General features: G+C 39.0%; 10 protein-coding genes across 10 annotated transcripts; 3 read left to right on the forward strand and 7 right to left on the reverse strand. All coding sequences in view use genetic code 12, as the record gives it.

Moving 5' to 3' along the window:
* Positions 1-861: 861 nt before the first annotated feature.
* Positions 862-2,949, forward strand: CORT_0A08160 (Pcl7 cyclin-like protein; the record flags this gene model as incomplete). Its single annotated transcript, XM_003866592.1, has 1 exon — positions 862-2,949. One exon carries the CDS (start codon positions 862-864, stop codon positions 2,947-2,949), a length of 2,088 nt encoding a protein of 695 aa, XP_003866640.1.
* A 1,197-nt stretch (positions 2,950-4,146) lies between these two features.
* Positions 4,147-5,664, forward strand: CORT_0A08170 (hypothetical protein; the record flags this gene model as incomplete). Its single annotated transcript, XM_003866593.1, has 1 exon — positions 4,147-5,664. One exon carries the CDS (start codon positions 4,147-4,149, stop codon positions 5,662-5,664), a length of 1,518 nt encoding a protein of 505 aa, XP_003866641.1.
* A 122-nt stretch (positions 5,665-5,786) lies between these two features.
* Positions 5,787-5,987, reverse strand: CORT_0A08180 (hypothetical protein; the record flags this gene model as incomplete). Its single annotated transcript, XM_003866594.1, has 1 exon — positions 5,787-5,987. One exon carries the CDS (start codon positions 5,985-5,987, stop codon positions 5,787-5,789), a length of 201 nt encoding a protein of 66 aa, XP_003866642.1.
* A 328-nt stretch (positions 5,988-6,315) lies between these two features.
* On the reverse strand, positions 6,316-9,316 carry CORT_0A08190 (Spo22 protein; the record flags this gene model as incomplete). The annotated part of the gene is made up of 4 exons (XM_003866595.1): positions 6,316-6,396; positions 6,453-6,540; positions 6,593-9,209; positions 9,268-9,316. The coding sequence occupies 4 exons, from the start codon at positions 9,314-9,316 to the stop codon at positions 6,316-6,318; spliced, it is 2,835 nt and encodes a 944-aa protein (XP_003866643.1).
* Positions 9,317-9,501: 185 nt separating this feature from the next.
* Positions 9,502-10,229, reverse strand: CORT_0A08200 (hypothetical protein; the record flags this gene model as incomplete). The annotated part of the gene is made up of 2 exons (XM_003866596.1): positions 9,502-9,821; positions 10,193-10,229. The coding sequence occupies 2 exons, from the start codon at positions 10,227-10,229 to the stop codon at positions 9,502-9,504; spliced, it is 357 nt and encodes a 118-aa protein (XP_003866644.1).
* Positions 10,230-10,845: 616 nt separating this feature from the next.
* Positions 10,846-11,407, reverse strand: CORT_0A08210 (Mmd1 mitochondrial protein; the record flags this gene model as incomplete). The annotated part of the gene is made up of 3 exons (XM_003866597.1): positions 10,846-11,174; positions 11,254-11,314; positions 11,372-11,407. 3 exons carry the CDS (start codon positions 11,405-11,407, stop codon positions 10,846-10,848), a joined length of 426 nt encoding a protein of 141 aa, XP_003866645.1.
* A 223-nt stretch (positions 11,408-11,630) lies between these two features.
* CORT_0A08220 (Caf130 protein) lies at positions 11,631-14,294 on the reverse strand (the record flags this gene model as incomplete). The annotated part of the gene is made up of 1 exon (XM_003866598.1): positions 11,631-14,294. One exon carries the CDS (start codon positions 14,292-14,294, stop codon positions 11,631-11,633), a length of 2,664 nt encoding a protein of 887 aa, XP_003866646.1.
* A 197-nt stretch (positions 14,295-14,491) lies between these two features.
* On the reverse strand, positions 14,492-15,853 carry CORT_0A08230 (hypothetical protein; the record flags this gene model as incomplete). Its single annotated transcript, XM_003866599.1, has 1 exon — positions 14,492-15,853. One exon carries the CDS (start codon positions 15,851-15,853, stop codon positions 14,492-14,494), a length of 1,362 nt encoding a protein of 453 aa, XP_003866647.1.
* An 879-nt stretch (positions 15,854-16,732) lies between these two features.
* On the forward strand, positions 16,733-20,560 carry CORT_0A08240 (Pga63 protein; the record flags this gene model as incomplete). Its single annotated transcript, XM_003866600.1, has 1 exon — positions 16,733-20,560. The coding sequence occupies one exon, from the start codon at positions 16,733-16,735 to the stop codon at positions 20,558-20,560; it is 3,828 nt and encodes a 1,275-aa protein (XP_003866648.1).
* A 132-nt stretch (positions 20,561-20,692) lies between these two features.
* CORT_0A08250 (Atc1 cell wall acid trehalase) lies at positions 20,693-23,905 on the reverse strand (the record flags this gene model as incomplete). The annotated part of the gene is made up of 1 exon (XM_003866601.1): positions 20,693-23,905. The coding sequence occupies one exon, from the start codon at positions 23,903-23,905 to the stop codon at positions 20,693-20,695; it is 3,213 nt and encodes a 1,070-aa protein (XP_003866649.1).
* Positions 23,906-24,281: the final 376 nt, after the last annotated feature.

Genomic DNA, 24,281 nt, shown 5'->3' on the forward strand with positions numbered 1-24,281 from the left:
TGAAATGACCAATTTGAAAGATAGCCAAATCAATGGTCTTGTATAAATGATTAGCCGCCCAATATTGGCCCCTTTTTGCTATAAAATCAACTTCTTTATTACATCCTTTTCAAATTCTTTGTTGTCTCCTTATTACTGAATTTCGGAACGGCGATGTGACAAAGGGCTGCAAATTCCCGACACGCAAAACACTACGGATCCTGACCTTCTATTTTTGTACTAACTAACAGAAAATACGAAGTTGCGCAGATGTAGGAAAGCTTTCAGATATTGCTTGTAGTTAAAGTTTGAAGCCCGTTTTTGAATTGTTCAACATATCCTATTAGAAACGTTGGATATGTAAGTTTATAACTATAAAATGTGATGCAATAAAGAGCCTCATATTGTTATGTGAGAGTTCTAAGCGATATTGAGAGCTTTCGGGACTAACAAGCAGATCTCTTATAAAAAAATATTATCCATTGCATACGATGATGCTGAAGGACTTCATTTCGGTGTAAAGACTTCGTCCTCTCGCCATTGGAGTTTCCATAGTTTGGGATGAACTCTTTAAAGTATCAATCTTGGGTGTGTTTTGTATAACACGCATCATACCCTCCTACGGTTGTATACGTGTGGCCAGCACCTAGTGGAGCCATAAAAAGAGCAAATAATCGATCAATTCTACGTATATTGTTGTCGTTGGAAAGTTCAACATTGTTTGACTCGCAAAGATCCGTTTTTTTTTCTTTTGCATCACAAGGTTCAACCCGACAATTCAAAAATACGCAATTGATTCAACAACAACGCACAAATCCATTGGAACATTTCTACAAATTGGGAAACGGCATATGAGATATCCATTATCGTTACGATTCAACAATGAGCAGAAACTTTCACCATAATGACAGTTCGACAACTAATCAATTTCAATCAGCAAACCTAGATTCTTCTACAGATATTCACCAGCTGGGTTTCCAAGAGGGAGGCTTCTCCAGTGGAGGATCAAGTCCCCCTCCCCAGTCAACAAAATCTCAAGTTTCCAATTTGACCAGAACTTTACAATCATCATCTTCAACCAACAGCGCATTACAACAAAGTCAACAAAGTCAACAAAGTCAACAAAGTTTCGAGGATCATCCCCAATCAACGCAGGGGCAACAACAAATTACTGACCCGCGAAAATCGATTATCGGCCTACCATACAAAACTACTAGAGTAGACATTGGTGATGACGCTCAATCTTCTAGCTATCAGGCTCATCATGGTGCATTTCCTCAACAAATTCCCATCTCACAGAACTCTTACAAGCACATGCCCATGTCTCACAATACACCAACTGCAGTAGGGACATCATACACATCAGCTCATTCCTATAACCCCTCCTTGCCTTCGACAAATAACTTCATAACGCAACCTGAGTCTTCATCATTCCATGACCACACAGCACCATCCAGTTTTCGACCAAACACAGTGCCGCATGCTTTTCCAACAACAACCGTACAAACTGATTCAGTTATACCTAACAGAAGTTCATTCTCAGTCGCTCCAGATGCAGCATCCCTGCTACACCTGTCATCTTATTCTGTACCTGGCAATCAATTTCAACAACCATCGATGATTCATCATCCAACGCAAATTAATAGCAATCAGTTTATGGCGAATCAAAGAATCCCAAATTCTCTACCTGCAGGTCATATATATGCCAACTCATTCCCTTCGGCAAATCAAGAACAGCAACAGCAACAGCAGCAGCAACCACAACTGGCTCGTCGACTTCAATCCTTGTTGAATGCAGATAAATCTACCCTGACAGGTTCCATCAGCATTCCACAGAAAAACAGGATTCAGAATCTTCAGCATAACCAGGACCATTCTTATCACTCAACACCGCCTTATTATGAACACGTTCAGCAAAGTTCACAGGGTCTGCAACAACTGTCAGAGTATGTGCGTCCGGAACCAGATCATTACCTAACCTACAGCGAATTTCTACAAGAGTTGAGAAGAAAGGATGAGCAGGAACGGCCAAATTCAGGGGAGGAACACTTAAATATAGTTGAGTTCCCCGTAAACAATTTAATCGTCATGCTCTCGTGTTTATTGACCAAGATCATTGAAGCAAATGATAAGTTGCATCCAAACCATTTTGAAAATACTATTGCAATACGACAAAAGATTAAAGAAGAGAGGAAACTAAAAAGGATACAGCGTAAAAATAAGCAGAGGGAGTATCACGAAGATACAGTTGTCGGTGAAGTTGAAAACGAGGATGCTGATCAAAATAAGGAGGAAAAAGGAATTGATGATGACGATCGCTTTAGTGTGCGTATCCATAGTGAGGATCGTATGGATGAGGATGATGACAATCACGAAGTAGATGCTGAGTACGATGACGATTTCGATGAAGATGAAGATGAGGAAGACAATGAGATGAAAAATAAATATTTGGCTAATGTGTTGGCATTTCATGGGACAAATGTTCCAGGAATTTCCCTCCAGGCTTATTTGGCTAGAGTGTTGAAATATTGTCCTGTTACCAACGAGGTTTTCTTGTCATTATTGGTATATTTCGATCGTATTGCCAAGAAAGCCAACAATTTGAATCAGAAAAGAAAACTGAGCTCCAATGATGATGGGAATGATGGCGGAGATACTTCTGAGGCCGAGCAGTTATTTGTCATGGATTCATACAATATTCATCGTTTAATCATTAGTGGTATCACAGTCTCTTCCAAGTTTTTTCTGGATATCTTTTATAAAAACTTACGATATGCAAAAGTGGGTGGATTACCATTGGAGGAATTAAACTATTTGGAGCTACAATTTCTTCTACTTTTGGATTTTAAATTGATGATCAGTGTTGAGGATCTACAGAACTATGGCGATTTATTGGCCAGATTTTGGAAACGAGAACAACTGAATGCGAGCGAGGCAGGCGCAGGAGGCAATTCTAGCGGTAATGAATGAGAGAGCTGGAACTAGAAGTGTCCAAAAGCCAATGAATGATTCGTGGTGGCTGACTATGCTGAATCTCTGTGTATATTGCTGTATCTGAATTGTATAAATATGCGTAAGATTTGCTATTGTTTGCGAGGTCAATTCTTGAAGCCAACTTTTAAGGTACGGCTCATTTCTGGACTTGGCACAGATTTACACAATCACATATTGGGGTACTACGTTTTTGGCATACTCGCAAAATGTTAGGCTCTTTAGTAAAGAAGCACCAAGCCTTGATGGAAGAAATAGTATACTTTCTTGACCTCGATTGAAAGGGAAGAGACTAATTACCGTTTTTGGTAAACTCATTGTAATTTTCTATTGTGGCTTAAAATTTAGATTGAGAAAAATGGATATTCACCGCAACAGTTGATCTTTCAATTATTGTTTACTACGTTTGGTAGTTATACATTCTTGACATTATGATAGATCTTCCATTAAAAAAGTTAGATAGACTTTTGCTGACAATATCAAACATTTAATCGGTTCATGATTGTGGATTGGCATGTAAGTAAATCGGTAATAATTTTGTACTTTCAAGGAATGATAATCCTCGGTTTTTGTAACTCCAATTGTTTAGACCAGCAACTTTGTACTTCAACTTTCAACTTTTAAAGGGAGATTGAAGTAGCTTACGTTAATTTGAAGTCCTGTTTTAGTTAACTAATTGTCATGTGCAAGCTCAAAAAAGAACATATAGAGGGGTACAAAGCGTTGGATTAAACCCATTTAGTGGAGATGTAAAGATTCTCGTCATTAAATCCGGCGTATTCAATATTGTTTGTCGTAATTGACTTTTGTGTAGTAAATCTTTCCACTCCCCTTGAGGAAATTTTAAATCACAATTGCAAATATCACTACACACACAGGACAAAGGTTAGTTCGGAAAAGATTTTCAATTTCATATTTATTATCCATCGGTCTTGACTGCCGATGATATTATATTATAAAAGAAAACGTTTGCATTCAAAAACTTTAAATTTCGTCATTATTAAAATCTGATTCCCTTATTTAAATCAAAGGGAATCATCAAAGTTTCGTATATGCTGGACATACAACGTTATAAAAATTACAAACCTGGAGTTTCTTTAAATCTTACATTCGCTTACCCCTGCTACCATATATTTTTCTTTACGTTCACAATCCTAAAGCACAAGTACTCATACCATGGAGGCGATTATAAATCATTTCCTTACATCATGGGCTCCAGCTACGTTGCCAACATCAACTTCAATCAGTTCTATTGACCCCACAAATATTCCGGGGTTGCTGGCTACAGCTGAGCTGCTACGGCAAGAGGTTGCGACCCAAACAAATTCAATATCGTTGTATTTCTTATCTCGAAATGCAAGGGCAGCAGCAGCTTCATATACTATTTTAAGTGATCAACAAGTGTTGGCATCTGCGACATCAGTGCTTAATGCTGCTGCAAACACAGGGGGAACAACTCCAACCCTTGATATTGATCTAACTCAGATAACTCAAGAATTGTTCAATTCCACATTACTATTAAAGAAATTGGAATGGCAGTCAAACTTGTATGCAATTCACATCTCAGTCCCTGTCAACTTGCTATTTGCCATATTATTCTTTTTATTGTTATTGATGTACTTCTACCTTGGTCTCATTCGAGGCAAAACAAGATACTTTGCCACTTGTTTGCTATGTGGGTGTGGATTGGAAATTGCTGGATATGTAGCTAGAACTATTGGACATTATCACTGGTCAAATACCAATATCTTTCTATGTCAGATCATTTCACTCACAATTGCACCTGCTTTCGTAATGGCGGGAGTATACTACTTGTTGACACAGTTGATCATTATCCACGGCGGCGCTGAGTTCACTTTCCTACGGCCTAGTTACATATCGTGGATCTTTGTTTGTTGCGATGTTGCAAGCTTATTTATTCAGGCTGCTGGTGGTATCACTGCAGCTGTGAAACTTCGTTTGTTTGAGAATACCAAGAGTGGTACGTACATTATGGTTGGTGGCATTGCATTCCAAGTTTTTTCAATGACACTATATCTTGCATTGTTATTCAACTTCATGTATCGCATTTATTTCAAATCGATTGATTTGAAGTTCAATATTGTCACTTTTTGTCATTTGTTATTCAATACTAAGCGTGGTCGTAAGATAAGACTTGATTACAAATATGAGCAACAATATGACTCCTCGTTTGAAAAAATAAGACAACGACCGTTATTCAACTACCTTCCGTTAGCAATTATAATGGCTTCCCTTTTCATTTATGTTCGATGTATTTACCGAGTTCTTGAGCTATCGGAAGGTTGGAGAGGTTACTTGATCACACATGAGGCGTTCATTTTAACATTGGATGCACTTATGGTACTACTCAGTTGCCTCACATTTATCCCCTTCCATCCTGTGTTTGTATTTGGAAAAGATGTTCATATTTCAGTTCGCCAGAGTTTTGGAAAAAGCAGTCACATGGATTTGCCGCCTGTTGTTGTTTTAAAGAAGGAATATTCTTACTCTAACGACGACCAGAGTAGTGATTCCTTGAATGAAAAATATATGTATGGTGCCGGCACAAGTTCAGACAGGGAGTCTGGATCTCCTGCATTGAGCAATAGTGTCGGTCAAAAGTATTATAATCCTTACTTGTCACCAGCTCGATTTGCAAATTACAAGCCTGGAAACGCAGCATCGAACACCTAAAGTTCTAGGTAGCTGAAGAGGGTTAAATAAAATTGTATATTGATTTGTGTTTATTTAATGTGGTTTTGCTCTGTTATGTAAACCAAATCTAAATACTTGGATTATCTTCCATCCCATGCTCTTTATTTCGCTCGAGGTATCCATTCAACATTCTTTACGCAATACGGGCCAGAACAACCACAATTCTTGACTTTTGTCACATCATCTTTATGGTCTTGAACAATTAATGAAGGGTGATATTCGGGTACTTTTTGTTGTGTTGATCCTCTAAGTCTTGAGCAGTGTTTGTTATAAGCGCTGTTAGCTAGTAATGTATTTCCCATTTGTATTTAATGTTTGGTTGATTTTTTAGTACGATATGATCCCAACTATCAGATCAATATCATTTACTATTTATTTATAGTCGTGGAGTGAATTATATTTAGGGCTTATCTATATGCAAATACAATTTTTCCTTAGTGAGTCACTGATAAGAGATTGCAAATTTAAGAGTGATAAATTGATTACATAATTACACAACAGCCATTTATTGACAATTACATAGTATGAGTGGTTTTATTCTATGAAAGCCTTTATACTTTATCAAAAGATCACAAACCCTGTTGAAATACAAAAGCTGGACCCAACTTGTTGTTATGTACTCCAGAATTTTCAAATTTTGTTTACTTCTTTCTCTAACAACGTTGCATCCAACTGTTGATCCTCGGCCAACTGTCTCCAAACTTCCATAAACTGAAGCTGCAATGTTAGTATTAGAGAGTGCCACATCACTATTGTTATATACGTACCTGCTTATTCATTCTTTCGTGAACAAATCTCGAAAACAACACCCCAACTGCACACCATCGCAATCCACGACTCAATTCATTGCAATCGCTATAGCTTAGTTAGTATTTATAGTCACTGTACTATTTATACCTCAACATACATTATCTTTTGGACTCCATAATTCCAAGACACACCGGCTAGCCATTCAATTTCAAAAGAAGGAACAACAGCGGTGACTACATTCGATTGATAGATTCTGTAAAACTGAAGAACCACCTTTTCCCTGTCAGAGCCAAACTGGTCGTCACTGATTTCCAAAAAGACTCTAATCCAGACAATCAATTTGGACAAGTATGTAGCATCCGCATAAGCTAAGGTGCGGTTAATTATCGACAATAAAATGCTCAGCTTTGCGTGTTTGTTTAGTGTGCGCTCACAATAGATGAGCAAATTTACAAACAATTCATACAATTCCACCACATTCTTTGATTTGTATGTCGAACAATCCACAATCATGGCTTGGATTTGTTCGGTGGAGCCAATCACCAACTCAGCCTGAAACCTAAAAGTAACCAACTGCTGTAGACATTCATCGTTCTCTTCCAAAGCGATATCATTGGTTTTGATCTCTTCAATCATAGCTTCACTATGGTTCTTAACATATTTCCAATCATCAACGCCTAAATCATTCTTTTTGCAAAGAAACAAAAATGTCAAGATCCACGCTCTTGCCTTCCAAGTAACAAATTTGATATATCTTGTCTTTTCAATATTGGGGGAGGTTAAACAAATAAACCCGATGCAAATCTGACAGAGTTGAATACCTATCTCAAATCGGTCAATTTTTTTGCATAAAATTGCTATATTGTAAGCCTTGCTGGCACACCACTCGTAGTCATTGGTATTGAATATCTGGCCCGCGACATGTGACGTTCTGGAAGCAAAAGTGCAACTTTCTTTCAATATTTCACAAAGGTTCAGCAAGTTATTCTCAGTATACTCCATCTCATTCTTCTCTATGTCATTGGAAAACATCAAAATGGCACATCGGCAACAAATAGGTAAAATAATTCCAAAAGAACTCAAATTTTGAATAAACTCTTCATTGACATGTTTTGACAAAAGCATATTTAGTAGCTGAAAAAAGGCATTCTTGATGAATTCGTTGGATAAGTTGTCAGTGGCTTCAATTATACAGGCTGCTATGGTCAAAACAGTATGTGCATTTGCATTGCTTTCGATTATTCTGGAAAATTGAGCCGCTGCATTTGCTTCGTCCTTCAATAAAGTGTATGCCCTGAATAGATTATATAGCGAAAGCATGGTACTCTCATCCTCGGGATCTAACTCCCCATGTAGATCTAAAACAGCATGAGCATCTCCTGAGAGGAGGTGGTTATTTTCGATAGCTCTAATGATTTTCCCACGATCTTGGTTTTCCGAATGTTGTATATAAAGCAACCTTGTGAGCGATAACCTCAACCAGCCAGAGCTCTGGCTATAATCATGCGCCTTATATGAAGTCATACCTTGTTTCCAGAGCAATGCAAGGACACTCATTTTTGTACTTAAATCTAGTTGATGTTGCAAAGTTCTCTCTGCAAGTTCATTAAAGAGCTCCAATTCTTTGATTCTCGTTTGAGGATCCTCCTTTTGTGCTAACTCTGTATTAACAACAAATTTTGTAATCACTAAAAGCCCGGCTTGATGACTGCTGGAATGAAGATTCGTTAAAAGATAGTCTAAGCAATTGTTCACTCCTTTGAAGCTATATTGCATATTTTGTTTCAAAAAATTGAGTGTTTTCTCAAAATCATCCTCCATAGGAACTGACATAACCATGCGCATCATAACCTCATCACTGCTGCTGGTGTCGGTTGTGTCACCTACTTCAAAATATAAACTGTACACTTCAAATTTATTAGGGAACTGGTTTTGAATAAGCTTTACTGCAGCTATAGCCCTTTCTCTCAAGTCCTCTGTGCCAAGGCGTTTATAACATCTAATCAACAAGATGTAAGTTTGCAAGTATCGAGTCTTTATTGCTTCCTGGCTCTCTTCGGTGATAATCTTTTCCATAAATTTTACGGACATAGCTGCCAACGATCGTGCTATTTCATGGCTCCCTTTATTTGATAGACCCAACGCTGAGTTGTACAAGATACGGCTTGTTTCCAACATGAAATCCAATGGAATATGAGCATTTAGATCAGTTAACTTGGCTTCATAAATTTTTGCTGCATCAAAGTCTCCAGACACCACTTCATAGCTTAAACTTAAAAGCAAGAATTTTGAATTGTAGTCATCGATCAAGTTCTTACTACCCTTGTCTAGCTCGCAATCCCTGTCAATTTCCAACAATTTATTCAAAATCGTTTCCGCGAAGTTTTGACATTTTTTTGCAACACCGAGGACATTTGTACTGATGGATGAAGACAAAAGGTTAATTAAACAATTCAAAATGGAAAAGCAATGTTCAATACTTGGATTGAAAGACTCGTATATGAGAAGTAAAGTAACGGCGAAGTATTTCACTCTGTGAAGGGTTTCTTTGTTTACATTCAACTGACCCCCTAGATTCCATATGTCTGATCCGACAGAATCGATCAGTTCCTGTAAATTGTTCGGAAGTTGAACAAGTGACGGGTCTTGAGTCACATTCCTTTGCATGTTCTCTGCAATGGGAACAATCAAATCTATTTTCTTCTGAACTAGGAAGTCTGCATTTCCTTCATACTCTTTGGAATTCAAGGTGTTGTATATATCCCTCCCCGTCTCTAAAGGTGGCTCTGTTAGATAAAGCGAAAAGGGTGAGTGGTACCTTATATCACATACTTATCAAATTAACAGCTGTTCCTTGTAAATTAGACACTAGTTGCTTCATTAGTATAGATAACTAGTCATTTGTGTAGAGAAACAGATTTTGACACTTGATTTTGGTTGTAAAAAGTATCACGTCAATTTCAATAAGCCAAAACTACAAATCTACAATCTTAACTTGTCTCGTCACTTTTATACGTGATTCAAATTATTGTACATTCAAAAGCATGCTAACTAACCCCACTGAATTTACTTCTTACCAGCCTTCTTCTCCTTTTCTTGTTGGTCTTTCAATACTCTCTTGACAATCTTTTGTTCTTCAATCAAGAATGCTCTGACAATTCTTTCTTTAACACAGTTGGCACATCTTGAACCACCGTAAGCTCTTTGAACGGTCTTGTGGGTTTTAGAAACTTGAGCGTATTCTCTTGGTCTCAAGGTAGAGACACCAGCCAAAGCGGATCCACAGTCACCACATTTAACTCTTGAAGCAGCCTTTTTGACGTGTTGAGCAACTAATTTTCCGCCTGGGGTTTTAACAACCTTGATCTTGTTGGATCTGGTGTTGTCTAAAGATGTAAGTTAGTAATTTGGCTTTTTGATGCATTCTAAGCTTTGTATTTCCTGAAAATAAGAAGGATTATTATTGCACGAAAGTGTGATATAACTTGAAGTACTGCCCTTTATTCCACACGAACACTTCTTGATTTGATGTAATACAGGGGTATAGTCAAATTAACTAACATCGCGTTAATTGAATTCGTCGAACCTTTTGGGCATACTACATTTGTCATTGTTCCACACTGTAGTCTAAGTCATCTTGAAAAGTCTGTGTGTGGGTTCATCTGATCTCGAATTTGCACAAGTACTCTCTCTCCCCTTCAAGGATATCAACAAAAGCTTGGTTGAAAATGCGGTCGGTAAATGCACTAAAACATACATGGATTTCTTCTTCTATAAGTAACACGTTGAGCCATTGTTAAGGTGTATTATGTCGATGGTGTTGGTTCCGTGAGAAATGACTTTTCAATAAAAAATTTGAAAATTTCTGTACTGTAGGTTTAGAAAATGAGAATGAATTTTTGTGCAATGGTGTGGGAAATGCTACTGCGGTAAGGATGTTTCATCAAGTAAAAATTTTTCACCTGACTACCTGTGACTGTTTTTCCAGTTCTGAGATCGGAGCTGTATTTTGATCATAATGCACTACCCTTATTGAGTTGAGTATCAACTACAAAGTTACGCTTGTTAATTGACTACTTCTGATAACCTATAACGATGGAAAGCATTAGAAAGGTACAGACACGTTTTAAATGAATTGAGGGAACCTTGTCTGCTTCTCTGTCCTATATTGCTCCTCCCTTGTTTGAATTGCCCGATAACGATGTAGTATTCTCCTTGATCTTGCTATCAAAGATCTGACTACGCTTCGAGAATTTTATCTCGGTTGAGCCTACACTGATGTTTCTGACGGGGGGAAAGGTCACCCTTCGATACATTTCGGTGGTCTGCCTACAAAGTTACAGTGGTAGCGCATAGAGTAAATGGATTTTGGTTCTTTATCATTGATAACAACTACAACAGTACTTAAATTTATAATTTGTTATCATCTCTTTCAACTGCAATAGCTTCTATTTCCAATGGAACTCCCAATGGCAACTCTTTTACAGCAATACAGGATCTAGCTGGTTTGTGTTCACTGAAGTACTTGGCATAAACCTTGTTGAATTCACCAAATTGAGAATTCATGTCTGTCAAGAAAATGTTAGCCTTGACAATATGCTTCAAAGAAGAGTTTGAAGCTTCTAAGATGGCTGAAACATTTTGAATAGCTTGTTCGGCGTAATCTTGGATGGTTGATGACTCTGGTAATGGCTTGTTGTCAGTAGTGTATGGAATTTGACCAGAAACGTAAATAAATCCTGAATTCGAGAGTTAGTATTGTATTTGTAAATGTAACTGACAATTGTGTGGCTCAATGGCTGAGTAAATTTAACATACCGTTTGCCTTAACTGCTTGTGAATAAGAAGCAGCAGGTGGTGGGGCTTGTGAGGTTCTCACCTTAAATTCTTGTTAGTAACCAAAATTCAAACAATTATTTCATTATTAGATACCTACAGGAGTAATTGATGAATTAAATCTTTTAGCGGACATGATGGTAGACCTAAAGGATTGTGCACTCAAAGTGTTTCTAAACATTGTCGAACTTCAACTGTGAATTAAAATAACCGGGGAGCAAAAGATCGACTCCTTTTTTCCGCACACAGGAGCAAAACAGTCGCGGTGCCGCACAGAAGTCAAAAATGTAGTCACCGATGACTCGGAACTGATAAAAGTTACAACGTTAAATTCATTGAATTCGTACTATCTATTTAAACTAAGTTCGACTCTTTTTCGATTTGGTCTTCTTCTTGGACTTTGAATTTGTCTTCTTTTTGTTCAGGCTTTTAGGAGTGTTACCATCATTCGCATTCTCATTTTTGGATTCGGCCATTAAATCTTCAGATTTTGGAGAATCCAAACTCTTGTCTGAATAGACCGCTTCACCCGAGGTTATTACCGCCTCGAACTTTTCGAATAAGTATTCTGCAAATCTCTCAATTTTGCATAATGTATTGAAATTGACCATAAAAGTGTGAAAATCCTCTTGAATGGTCAGTGATTTTCCAATCTTTCCCTTGCTCAATACAGCAAACAACCCTGTTTCAACTCTTTTGGCATATTCATCAACTATCCTAGCGTTTAAAGGATTGGTGTCTAAGTCATTGTCAATCTCCAGAGCGGTCATAGCGCTGTATTTAGCTAATAGCTCTTTTCTTTGTGATGGATCTACGGGTGGGTTGTCTTCAACATTCTCCACACGTTGGTCATTTTGCAAGCTTTTTATTCTAAAATACAATTGCCTTGCCTCTGGGACCTTGCCGATCCATCCAATCAATAACACTTGCAACTCATTGTTGTAATTATGAATATCGTCTTTGGCATTCTTATCGCCAATCTTGACAATATCGAGCTTTATCAACTGCGATATCATCAAGCAAAGGAGTATCATCAACTTTTTGGCAATCGACTCGGCTAACACTACCTCGTATCCATCATCAATTTCAAGACCTTCATTCGCGGATAAGTAAAAGGCACTGTTTGTGAAAAACTCATGCAAGAGCATCAGTTGCTCCACCTCACTCAATATCACTTTACCCCCTTGTCTTGAAAACAGATACGGTGCAGAAGTGTCAGGAATGCCTCGTAGTCCAACAGCAAGTTGAAAAATGTAATCTATTAGTAGATTGGACAAATTCAAATCGTGTGTAATAAACCAGATCAACAACCTGCGATGGCCATTGCACATGAGCATTTCGTCCATTGCAGCCCGTGCTAATTTTGAGTTACTCTGTAGCATAAGTTCAAATTTGGTTATACTAAAGATGGGGATAAGTAATTTGTTGTTGTCTTGAGCTTTCTTAATGTCCATCTCCAGAGCTGGAGAGGACCAATATTTGTGAATCAAGTCGGGTGTAATGGAAGTCTCTCTACCCTCTATTTCATCCTTAATTGCTTTGGAAATTGTGTTAATCACCAGCTGCCCAATTTTAGCCTCCGCTTCAGGGCTTCCTTCTATTGAGCAAACTGACAAAAATTCAAAAGTAAAGTATAATTCATCCCACGTTGTAAAAAGGTCATCGGACTCGGATTTATCTTGTCCTTGGTCGAAAGCAGCAAACTTTTCAAGAAACAATGGGTTGAAGCGTACGTTTTCACCTCGAACTATATCTCGCCAATCTCGTCCCTCATCGTCGAATTGAATATCTATTGCTTCTTGTTCAGCCAACTCTTCATTCGCTATGCTGTTAAAGTCACTGTGACCAGGGCTTTTTAAATCCTTTTCATCAATTTCATCAGCATCCTCTATTTCATACTCTAACATATATTTGATATCCTCGTCGAATCGATCAGCGTACTCCAAATCGATTAAAACATCACCCAATTCCGCAATACCTTTCGACTTATTAAGCTTTCTAAGTGCTTGCTCTTCGTTAACAGAAGGCGTTTCCGTAGTGCGATGTTGCTCACTTGTGAATGAAGTTGACGAATACAAGATTAATAAAGCTATTATGACCAACCTCATATCCACCAGAATCGCGCCGCCATTTGTACTCGATCTGGCCAACGGTTCAATGAAATTCAAAATTGACTCATTTTTTAGATCCATTGCACCATCAGAAATAGATTTGATGTTTTCCTGCGGTGAATCGTATTCAACTGCCAGAGATGGATTTTGATTTATTATCCACGCGAGCACACACCGTACGGAGCTGGAGCCTTTCAAGACTTGTAGAATTATTGATGGTGTTTCTTCCTCCTCATTATTTTCCTGGTTATTGAATTCAATACGACGATCTATCTCAAGACCAAGCAAGATGATGTTGGTATGACACTTCCAAAGGTTGATTAAATATTGGAGGTAGGGGTTCATCGCTAGGTTAGATGCCCCTGTACTTGGAGCATACATCTTTTGTATTGACATAATAAGAACACATGCCATGGAATATAGAAGTTTCAAATTAAGCTCGTCATTGGAGATGGAACCCTTGGGAGTCCATTCACTAAGAGTTGTTTTCCACTTTTCTTCGCTGTTATCCACAAACCTCAATTTCAATTCATCTGATGCATTTAGAAAATCATGTATTAGTCGGAGTAGTGTGAAGAATTTTGTAGATATGTCAAACTTGATAGAGCTGATTTCTAATTCCTTTGAACCCTCACTTTCCATGTAAAATGAGTACAGGATTGAAATTAGCAAGTCTGATATGCAACTAACACTTAAAACGTAATCTGCTGTCTCTTCTGGCTGAGTAAATGGATCACAGAGTGATACAACTGTGTCAAACACGAATTTTAGTACAGTATCAGATAATGGCAACTTCAATAGGCTTCTAATATGATCATGTCGTTTGTCAAAATTCTTCACTGGACCCTTTGGAGAAATCGCGAATTCAAATTCAACAGTATCAATCTCTTCTTCGGAGTCCTTATCCAACATATCATGTCCAGATTGTATGTCCCTTTCTGCTTATTATTCTCTCGCTCACAGTATTAGACTATAGAGAATCTTGGACAAGGTGAAAAAATGCCAATTATTCTTTACGACGCGCTACCCTCAATCCGATCACTACTTTGGACGATTTTACACTCATTTCATCTACAAAAATCTACAGGTATAAATGTACCGTAGTCATATCAATTGTATTCATGGACATTAAATATCTGTTTGAGACCTTTCCCAAAAATTCCTCTAACACTTGATGACCTATTTCTAGAAAATGCAACCAATATAGCCAAACTAATAGAAAATACAAAACTTTCTATTTTCAAGTTAATCTTTGAAGGCTCGGAAGGAACCAAAGCACCCAACCCCCTAGGGGCTACGAACAATGCCAACTCTTTTCTTCTTTGGGCGGTCTCCACGAATGACGAAAATCCACACATAATAGCACCCGACGCAGCACAGATAGTATCGTCAAACCTTGTTCTTGAAATTTTGGGAAACATTTTCGGTAACAATCTCGTTCTTGCCAAACATACACCATACCAATAAAGGCCAATAAATGCACCCAAAAAACATGACGAACGGAAAGAAGATTTCAACGCCCTAAGCAATCGTGTCGAAGTCTTTACTTGCAGCGGGAACACCAACATGAACAAATTCAATGGCCCATATACTGTCATTGCAAACTTAAAGCCTCTCCAGAATCTCCACAAAGCATGTAATTCGCAGCTTTTACATTGGAAAGCGTGTACAGCTTCACAGTCTATTGGTTGGTTTATTACGGTGTTTCCTCCTTTTGGATCTCTACCATATCTCTCAAAGTATGGTGTTAAATAATCCTCGTATGGGCCGTGTTGGCCATAAATTAAATCTTTATTCCTAACCAACCTCAACACCTCGATGAAATCAGGGTCCATATTGGCTGCTGAAGTTATCCATTTGGAGTAGGCTGGGGGTAATTTTTCAGGATGATAAAACCAAGAGAACATGACTAAGGTGCTGCTTATGATGAAAAGTAACGCATCTCCGTACTTGCTGATGCCATCTGGGGTAATGTTGGACAACGTTGATGAAAATACTGTGTCTAAGGCTCTGGTAGCCACCAACAAGGTAAGATCTAATGAATTGTATCTGCCAAAACCAACTACGTGGCTTTGGAATAAAGGGAATGTAACCAAGGCCGATGCTAAAGCTGAAACCAACGTAGAAACAAATAATGCCGAAGAAGGTCTCTTTAAAAATCTAGTTTTCCTGAGAAGTCCATACACCAAGGGTTCCAAAACGTTTATACCGGTAATCAAACTCGCAGCAAACATTGGAAACTTGCGTGGGTGTAAGGCTTTTACCATAGTTTTTTTCATCCTGGGTATCATCCTGTCATATTTACCCTTCTTCACCGCACTAACAATGGCTTTGATCACCTTTGGAAGAACTAAGTAAAGGTACGCGTATAGGAACGCTTTGAGTGAGGGCTTCCCTATTCTGTTGATAAGAAGATGAGTAAGCAAAGCATTGCGGTTCTTTCTTGTTGAGCTCGCCTCCATTGTACGCATAGGGACCTAGGTTCTGAATATGCAAGATTGTTGACCATTTTTTAGCATCTGCATCGATTTTGGTATAAATACGGAAACGATCTGAGAATATTGAAAAAAAAAAAATAGTTTAGCCTCGGCAGAATCACACGATGGAACTGCAAAACTTCCTATATTGGTATTATTTGAGACAGGTAGATAGGCCTCGAATTTGTCAATAGGGGTATTATGTTTGCTATTGCAAGCTAGCGCAGGTAGCAAACGAGGTAGCCGCTGCTCCGATAAAGCACTGGTTCTTGCTCTCTCTCTGGACTCTCGTGTAGAACCAGAAAGACAGATTTTAGGCAAAGCATTTTTGTCGCCATTTACAGTTGCTCAGTAGGTCCTCTTCTTGTCGGATAGAATTACATTCTTATGTTTTGCTATAAAAGATCACTAGTGGGCTAACTACTGAGCGCGTTTTGTGATATGATCGAATAAAACGCGACATTTAATGTCGTTCTTTGAAAAGTCTCCTCATGAGAAAATGTCGTGTTGATAATTTGATGCGTTGTTCAAAGTAAGATTTTATGGTGTTTCCAACCATCCATTGATGGGAACGTTACGTGAGTCGTTCATACTCAGGTGAAGACTTGTCTACACATACTTGAATTGCAGAATAAGAGATAGTATAATCAAGGTCATTCGCATTTTATTCAAGTTCATATAGTCTATACAGCAACATTTACAATTTCTTCATTTTCGCCAACAAAGCGCACACAAACATTCGAAATTTCGACTTTTTTTTCCAAGTTCTCTTACACAACGCCTGAAACTCCAAATCACAACTCGAAATCAGACAATCAGTACGAACCAATTGAATCACCAACATCTTACTAAATTGAAAACGGTGAAATAAACATGGTTAAAATAAGTGAAATTAATCGTACTTCAACATTTGCATGGAGTCTGGACAGTCTTCCATTGTTAGCCACTGGAACAGTTGCGGGAGCCGTTGACATTGACTTTAGTTCCTCAGCAACGTTGGAGATATGGGACATATTTTCACCAACTAGCAAAAACGAACCACTTTTCTCAGCACCTGTGGAGAATAAATTTTACGCATTAGCATGGTCAAAACCATTCGATGGTAGATCAAGCGGGTTGTTGGCAGGCGCTTTTGAAAATGGTATTGTTGAATTTTGGGATGTGGCCACATTGATCAAGACCAAGGACCTCGCTAAATCCTCTGTCCATAAATCCAACAAGCATACTGGTGCTGTCAAGTCATTACAGTTTAACCCCATCCAACCTCATGTACTTGTCACTGGTGGTTCCAATGGACAAATTTTTGTATGGGACACCAAGAATTTCAGCGAACCCTTTGCACCAGGTCAAGCAATGACACCGATGGATGAGATAAGCAGTGTTGCTTGGAATAACTCAGTGAGCCACATTTTTGCAAGCACCGGTAACAGTGGTTATACCTCCATTTGGGACCTTAAGAGTAAAAAAGAGGTTTTGCATCTCTCATACAATGGGCCTGGTGGAAGAGCAAACTTTTCCCATGTTGCATGGCATCCTACAAAATCTACGCAATTGGTTACTGCAAGCGATAATGATTCCTGTCCATTAATTTTAACCTGGGATTTGAGGAACTCTAATGCACCAGAGAAGGTCATTGAAGGTCACAAAAAGGGTGTTCTATCATTGGACTGGTGCAAGCAAGATGCGAACTTGTTGATCTCATGTGGTAAAGACAATGCTACTATATTATGGAACCCAATTGAAGGCAAAAAGTTGGTCGAGTATCCAACTACTGCAAATTGGGCATTTAAGTCTAGATTTGCTCCATCGGCACCAGATATTTTTGCCACGGCTTCATTTGATGGTAAGATTACAGTCCAAACCATTCAAGACACGTCACCTCCGGTGTCATCAAAAGTTACTGCCTCCAACAACGATAATGACTTTTGGAACGAAATTTCTGTCACCGAAACTCAGCAACCAGTTTTTGAAGTCAAGCAAGCACCGGGATGGCTTAAAAATCCAGTTTCAGTATCTTTTGGATTTGGGTCTAAATTGGTCAGCGTTGAAAGTGTTAATGGAAAGTCTATCGTGAAGATTGAAAAGTATCTGGCTGGGTTTAAAAAAGAAGGCACCGATTTTGAAAACTTAAAAAATGACAAGTACGAGTCTATCATTGAAACAAGATTGAATGATGATACAGTGAAAGGTAAAAATCATGCAGACTGGGAAATTTTGGAGACATTTTCGAAAAAAGGGAAAGATGAATTTTTCGGAAATGAGGATGGGAAAGAAGAAAACAAGATTGAAGAAAACAAGAAATCAGGAAACGATAATGATTCTCACAAAGATGCCGGTATCAACGTAGACGGTGATGCGGATTTCTTCGAGCACCTTGGTAATGGCAAGGTGAAATCAAGTGATGACGATTATGTTCCTTCTGGAAACTTTTCCATCTTCCGATCAAATGCGTCTGAAGCCGATAAGAAATTGATTAACTTAATTTTGAGCAACAGGATTGAAGACGCGGTGGAGTCGTCGTTGGATCAAAAGAAATTAGTTGAAGCGTTGGTTTTAGCGTTAGATGCGTCTGAACAAGTCAAACAATCTGTGAAAGCCGCTTATTTCAAGAAGCACAAAGAGGATAGTTTAGCCAGGATTATCTACAATGTATCGTCCAAAAACGTTACTGATCTTGTGGCACATGCCAATGTTCGTGATTGGAAGGAAATTGCAAAAGGAATTAAGGCAATTGCCCCTGACTCTGAAGAGTACAATGATAAGATGTCTGAGTTGGGAGACCGTATTTTGAACGCAAATGATGGAAATAGGGAGGATGCCATTACATGCTATTTAGCAGGTGGTGCTTTAGACAAATTGGCGAATCTCTGGTTGCAAGAATTACCAGAGTACGAGTCGGAGTTATTGAAATCTGATGCTACAAAGGTTTCGTCACCTTCTGAAGCACGTTTGCATGTTTTAACAAATTTCGTCGAAAAGGTTGCCACTTACAAATATCTTTCCAAGATAGGTGGTGCTATTGCTGGTCCGCTGGTTGAACCAATTTCAAAAGCCTTGTTGGAGTTTGTAAATCTCGTTACCGGCTCTGGTGAGTTTGAATTGGCCGAAAAAGTTTTACAACTATTACCTAATGAACTCGCTAGTGTTGAAAAAGAAAGAATATTAAAGGCCACTGGAAAAGCTGTAAAAACTACATCCGGTACTGGTGTCAACAAGTCATCTTTGAGGGCTACTTCAAGTGAGCAAAAAGTTCCAAGACAACCTTCTGTTGCCAAATCTAGAACTCAGTACCCATCTGCACCCAGTGCTGGATTACAACAGTTTCAAACTCCTCCAGCTCCTACTCCACAACCAACGGGATTTCAATATGCAACTCCTCCAATGCCACAACAGGCTCCGACGGCCTTTACGCAACAGGGGTACCCGTCTTCAGTACCTAAGTCAACAAACCCTTACGCCAAATCGAACCCGTATGCGCCTACAAACATCTACAAGGCAGCATCCCCCGTTTCTACTCCCGCCGCATTGAATCCATCAGGAGTGACTCCCCCACCACCCCCAGCAGGTACGTCTTCGGCCCCTAAAAGCAACAAGCTGGAAACAGATGGATGGAATGATTTACCAGAAACATTCAAACCAAAGACAACTGCTCCGCGTAGGGCCGCTGCTGCTGCTGCAGTTGCCACTCCTGCACCTGTTGCTGTAGCCTCTCCATCCGTGCCTCCATTACCAAATCATTCGAGCCAAACAAGTTTCAATAACTCCTTTGCCCCACCTAAGAGAACAATCTCGACCACTGGTTTTGCTCCGCCACCGAAAAGTAGTAGCCGCAGTGCATCTAGGACTTCAATTCCAACTCAGCAAGTGCCATCACCAAAACCTACTCCAACAACAAAGTATGCTCCACCCCCAGGTACCGAACAGCCTTCACAAGCAGGAATCCCAAATTTTGGTGCGCCTCCAACAGCTGCCACTTCCCCTCTTACTGCCAAGAACCCATATGCCCCAACGAATGAACCAGCACCAGCAAAAGTTCCATTTGCATCTCCCCCTCCGTTAGCTTTTGGAGCACAGCCAACACCACCTGCTATGCCACCCAATAATCCATATGCGCCACCTCCGTCAGTGAAAAATAGCTCGCCTCAAGTACCTCATGCAGGAGCACATGAAGTGGGTTCAAGGTTTGGAGTTGCTGCTCCACCTCAACAACCGTTTGGAATAAGCCTGGGCACCCCGGCTCAGCCACCTTTTGCATCAGTTGCACCACCTCCAACAGGTCCCACGCGTCCTCCAGTGTCAGTGAAGGAGCAACCACCGGCAGCCAGCGTCTCCCAGCCAGCTCCGGCACCTGCCAAACACCCTCAAGGTGATAGATCGCATATCTCTGATGATTTGAAACCAATTTACAGTTCTTTAACCAATGTCATTGAAGCAATAAAACCGAACATTCCCGAGAAATTTGCTAAACATGGTGCTGACATGGAGCGGAGATTAAATATTTTGTTTGATCATTTGAACAATGATGATTTGAGCAAGCCTCTTACTGATTCTTTGAAAGAGGTTAGTTCAGAGTTGGAGAATAAGAAGTTTGCTGAGGCAGAAGCTATCAACGTTGAAATTGCCACAAACTTTACTGATGAATTGGGAAATTGGCACACGGGTCTCAAGCGTCTCATTACTATGGCAGGAGCAATGTATTAGAGTATAGGTATAGTTGATTCCATCAAGTGTGGCACAATTGAATAATATAAGAAAACGGATACTAAATGTAATTCGCAAATCTCAACTGACACTACTTTTGGTTTGTCGTATTTTCTAATCTACTCTATTTATTTAAAAAAAGCTAACTTCAGCAATCTTGGCCCCTCCGTAGTCATCTTCTATCGGTACTGTATTATGAATACTATCAACCTCTAGTAGAAGGAACCTGGTTTTTAAATTGATATCCCAGGAAGTTGTATTATGCCGTACAGGAACTAAAACTTTTTCAAATTCTTTATTGGAGAATGGTGCACTTATGAGAACATCCTCGGAATGAACTTCTTCAAATGCATCACTCTGATTCAACAATTTCTCATCAGGATTGGCAAAGCGATAATTCTTGTAAACTGGATTACCAAAGTCCACCTTTGCTAAGAAATCGGTGACTGCTTTAAATTTCGTATCCAGATACTTCAGAAGTGTAACTTTCTTGGGTGGTTTGTCGGCCCAGTTAAATATGACTCCAGTGATATTCTTAATCGAGTGCAAGTCAATCAAAACTTTCCCAGTCGTGTCATTATACTTGGCTTGCCATCTGGTTGTATTATCGCCGTCATTAATCAGAAATGATGAATCACCAGGTGCACTCTCAGTGATGTTGTAAAAAGTTGCCAAACCACATTCAGATATACTGTCTTCGAAATTCTTGTTAGGTTGGTATAATTTAAATGACTTTTCTTCGTTATCGTTCAACTTGTAAGTTCCACGACCGGGATTTCTGTCGGCAATTGTGATAGATATGTAATCGTTTGCCCTATTATTTGTCTTTCCTTCATTTTTAATTGTGAATGTCGATTCGGTAATATTCATCGAAATGGTGTGATTATCATAATGAATACCGCTATATTGAACTCCATTGCCCAAACATGGCAATGCAATTGGGTCCAAAAATAACGACCGAGAGATTTTACCATCATCGATAGCGTAAGAATGTCTTAACCCGGCCAATCCATGAATCACTGCCTGTACAAATCCTCCATGTGCAGTCAAGAATGGGAAAGCCGGGTGGGTGCCTCCATTTGACTTGTAATCATCGTTATTTTGCTCCGAAAACTGAGCAAATGGTCCCCGCAAGTACGGTTGCATTGCCTTGTGCAAGTATGATTGCGATGCACAACCACTACTGGCCAAATTTGCAGCAACAATGGAAAATATCGAAAATGTCATTGCCGGTCCGTAACTCACTTGCTTTCCAGAATAAAATTCCATGTTCGTGTAAGCCTGTTCGTCATCGACCAAACTATTCTGTAAAGGATACGTCAACAACACAACGTCTGCTTGCTTAATACCTACAGATGAATTCATTCCTGAGTATTCCAATGTGATATTCTGTGAGTTGTTAGCAGTGGGGAGATACATCTTTTGAGAAATTTCGGTGTATATTTCAGGCATTTTGACATTTAGTACATCGCCAATGTCATTGATCCATTTCATAAGTAGCGCAATACCTGCATTTGTATAGGCTCCATTGTCCACGTGATTGGCATACTCGTCCGGATCTGTGAGATTGTTGGTGACAAATTTATCAATTGTATCATTGTAACTCGTCACATAGTCAGCATAAAACTTTGCTGCATCATTGATCAAGGGGTACACTGTGCTTTCCAAGTATTGGTCATCCACTGCACCACTAAGGTATAATTCCCACGCTGCCATTGCAATGGCTGAATTAATGTGGTACTCATAATTCAAACAAGGGCCAGTTGCTGTACAGTTTCCAAACCTTCCACTTGTCCATGGATAAGCAGCGCCTTCGTGACCCAGGGGGGTATTTTTCAAAGCCTGTTCGTGTGTGTGCACTCTGTAATTTACTATACTTTTTGCGTGGCTAGGATTAAGAGCCAAAATGGCTTTGAACATCCAAAAATCGGTATCCCAGAAAACCATACCCCCGTAACTGTCTGAGCTTAAACCAGCAACTCCGAGTGCTCCAGTCAATCCTTGTGCATCTGCTCGCGTGTTGGCTAGCAAGTGGTAGACTGAAGCTTTAGATCCCAAGTCCAATAATGGATCATTAGGGAATGATAATGAGGGAGCTTTTCCCGTCACCTCCTTCCATGCTTGCACATGAGATTTAATGATCAAATCCAAATATTCAAATTTTTGAGAAACCTTTTTTGCAAATTGAAGTGTATCTCTTGTGTTTTCAAACTTCGAAGGATTTAGGTCTGTGGAAGCAATGCCAACTGTCTTTCCAAATTGAGTGGAGTCTTGTGCATTCAATCGAATCAGTGAAGTTTGTTTTGTTTGTTTATTGTTTGAACGACGGGTAATGTCATCGAGATGAAGCGTTGAATAAATCGCACCTGATATGTAGTCTAGGTTAAGTGGCAGGAATGATACGTATATACCAGAATTATCATGACCAATCAGATTCAACTCACATCTTTGGGCTGTGTCAAAGTTCAACTCATCTATCACATCTAATTCTATTGTATCATTTCCCTTATTCTGAATGTCCACTTTAACTAAGCCCAAATTAATTTCCGACCTATGAGCAAGAACAGTATATTTAACATCTAGTAAGTCTAGCCAAGTAAATTGTGTGGTTACAATACCTGTGGATAAAGACATGTTTTGAACATAATTTGTTATTTCTCCTATACCATCAGGTGAGGAAGGGTCTAATGTATAATTCTTGCTATCGCGATGAATCACCAACTTCAATGTCGTCCATTGCGGTACGGCTGATATCACACTTTCATACCCATTTTTTAATAGTTCGGGAAAGTTGTTTCCGGTAGTGTTTTCTTGAAGGTCATAAAAACCTGCTATAAAAGCTCCTGAAAATCTCTTGTCAAATAATGGCCATCCATTGTACAAATCGTCTTTCTTTGAATCCGGTGAATTAGTTAATTGATCATAGGTAAACCCCTGTCCCAAGTTGGGAATTCTACTTCCAATGTAACCATTAGCAACATATGGTTGTTTTTGATACTGGTTGTATTTGGAAAACTCAATTGTCCCAACCACATTTAATTCTCGATCGTAAAATGCGTGTTCCGAAAATTGTATCTGACTAAAGATCTCTTTATTTGCAAAACTATTGACAAAATCACCAATGTTTGAGTCTGATTGTTGTAATGTGTACTTTTCTGAACGAGGTAAAACGAATGGAAACGCTTCACAGAATCTCGCATTTAGTAGATGGAGGCTGTAAAATAGTATAATATTAGCAACGAGTGTCATAGATACAATATACACCTTGTTGTCTCTAAGTGATTTCTTGATACCCTCAGTGTTGGAACTATCTTCAATATATATACCATTATTCTCAATGTCCATAATATATACATATATATATGTTGATTGGTGAGCGATAGCACAAAATCAGTATGCAAAGTGGAGTGAGTGTGGTATTTAGCGTTAAGCAAATTTAAGGAACGAAAGGCGGGATCTGTAGCTTTTGCTTCAATAAGAAAAATTTGAGAATTTCATTAAAAAGTGTAAGTTGTTGTTGTGGTGGTGCATCAACAACAACAGCAAGTAAATGTAAATAAATGTTTAGTAACACAAATTAGGCAACTCAAAGTTCTGTATGGCGTTAAAGAAAGAGTTTGTGTATGTGAGTTGTTGTGAGATTTTATTTTTGGTAACAAACAAAAACTTCCTTCAGTTTCGATGTCGTACTTTACATTTTTACGACTTAAAACACCTATTG

This window comes from Candida orthopsilosis (genome assembly GCF_000315875.1).
Source record: "Candida orthopsilosis Co 90-125, chromosome 1 draft sequence".
In the NCBI taxonomy this organism is placed as follows: domain Eukaryota; kingdom Fungi; phylum Ascomycota; class Pichiomycetes; order Serinales; family Debaryomycetaceae; genus Lodderomyces; species Lodderomyces orthopsilosis.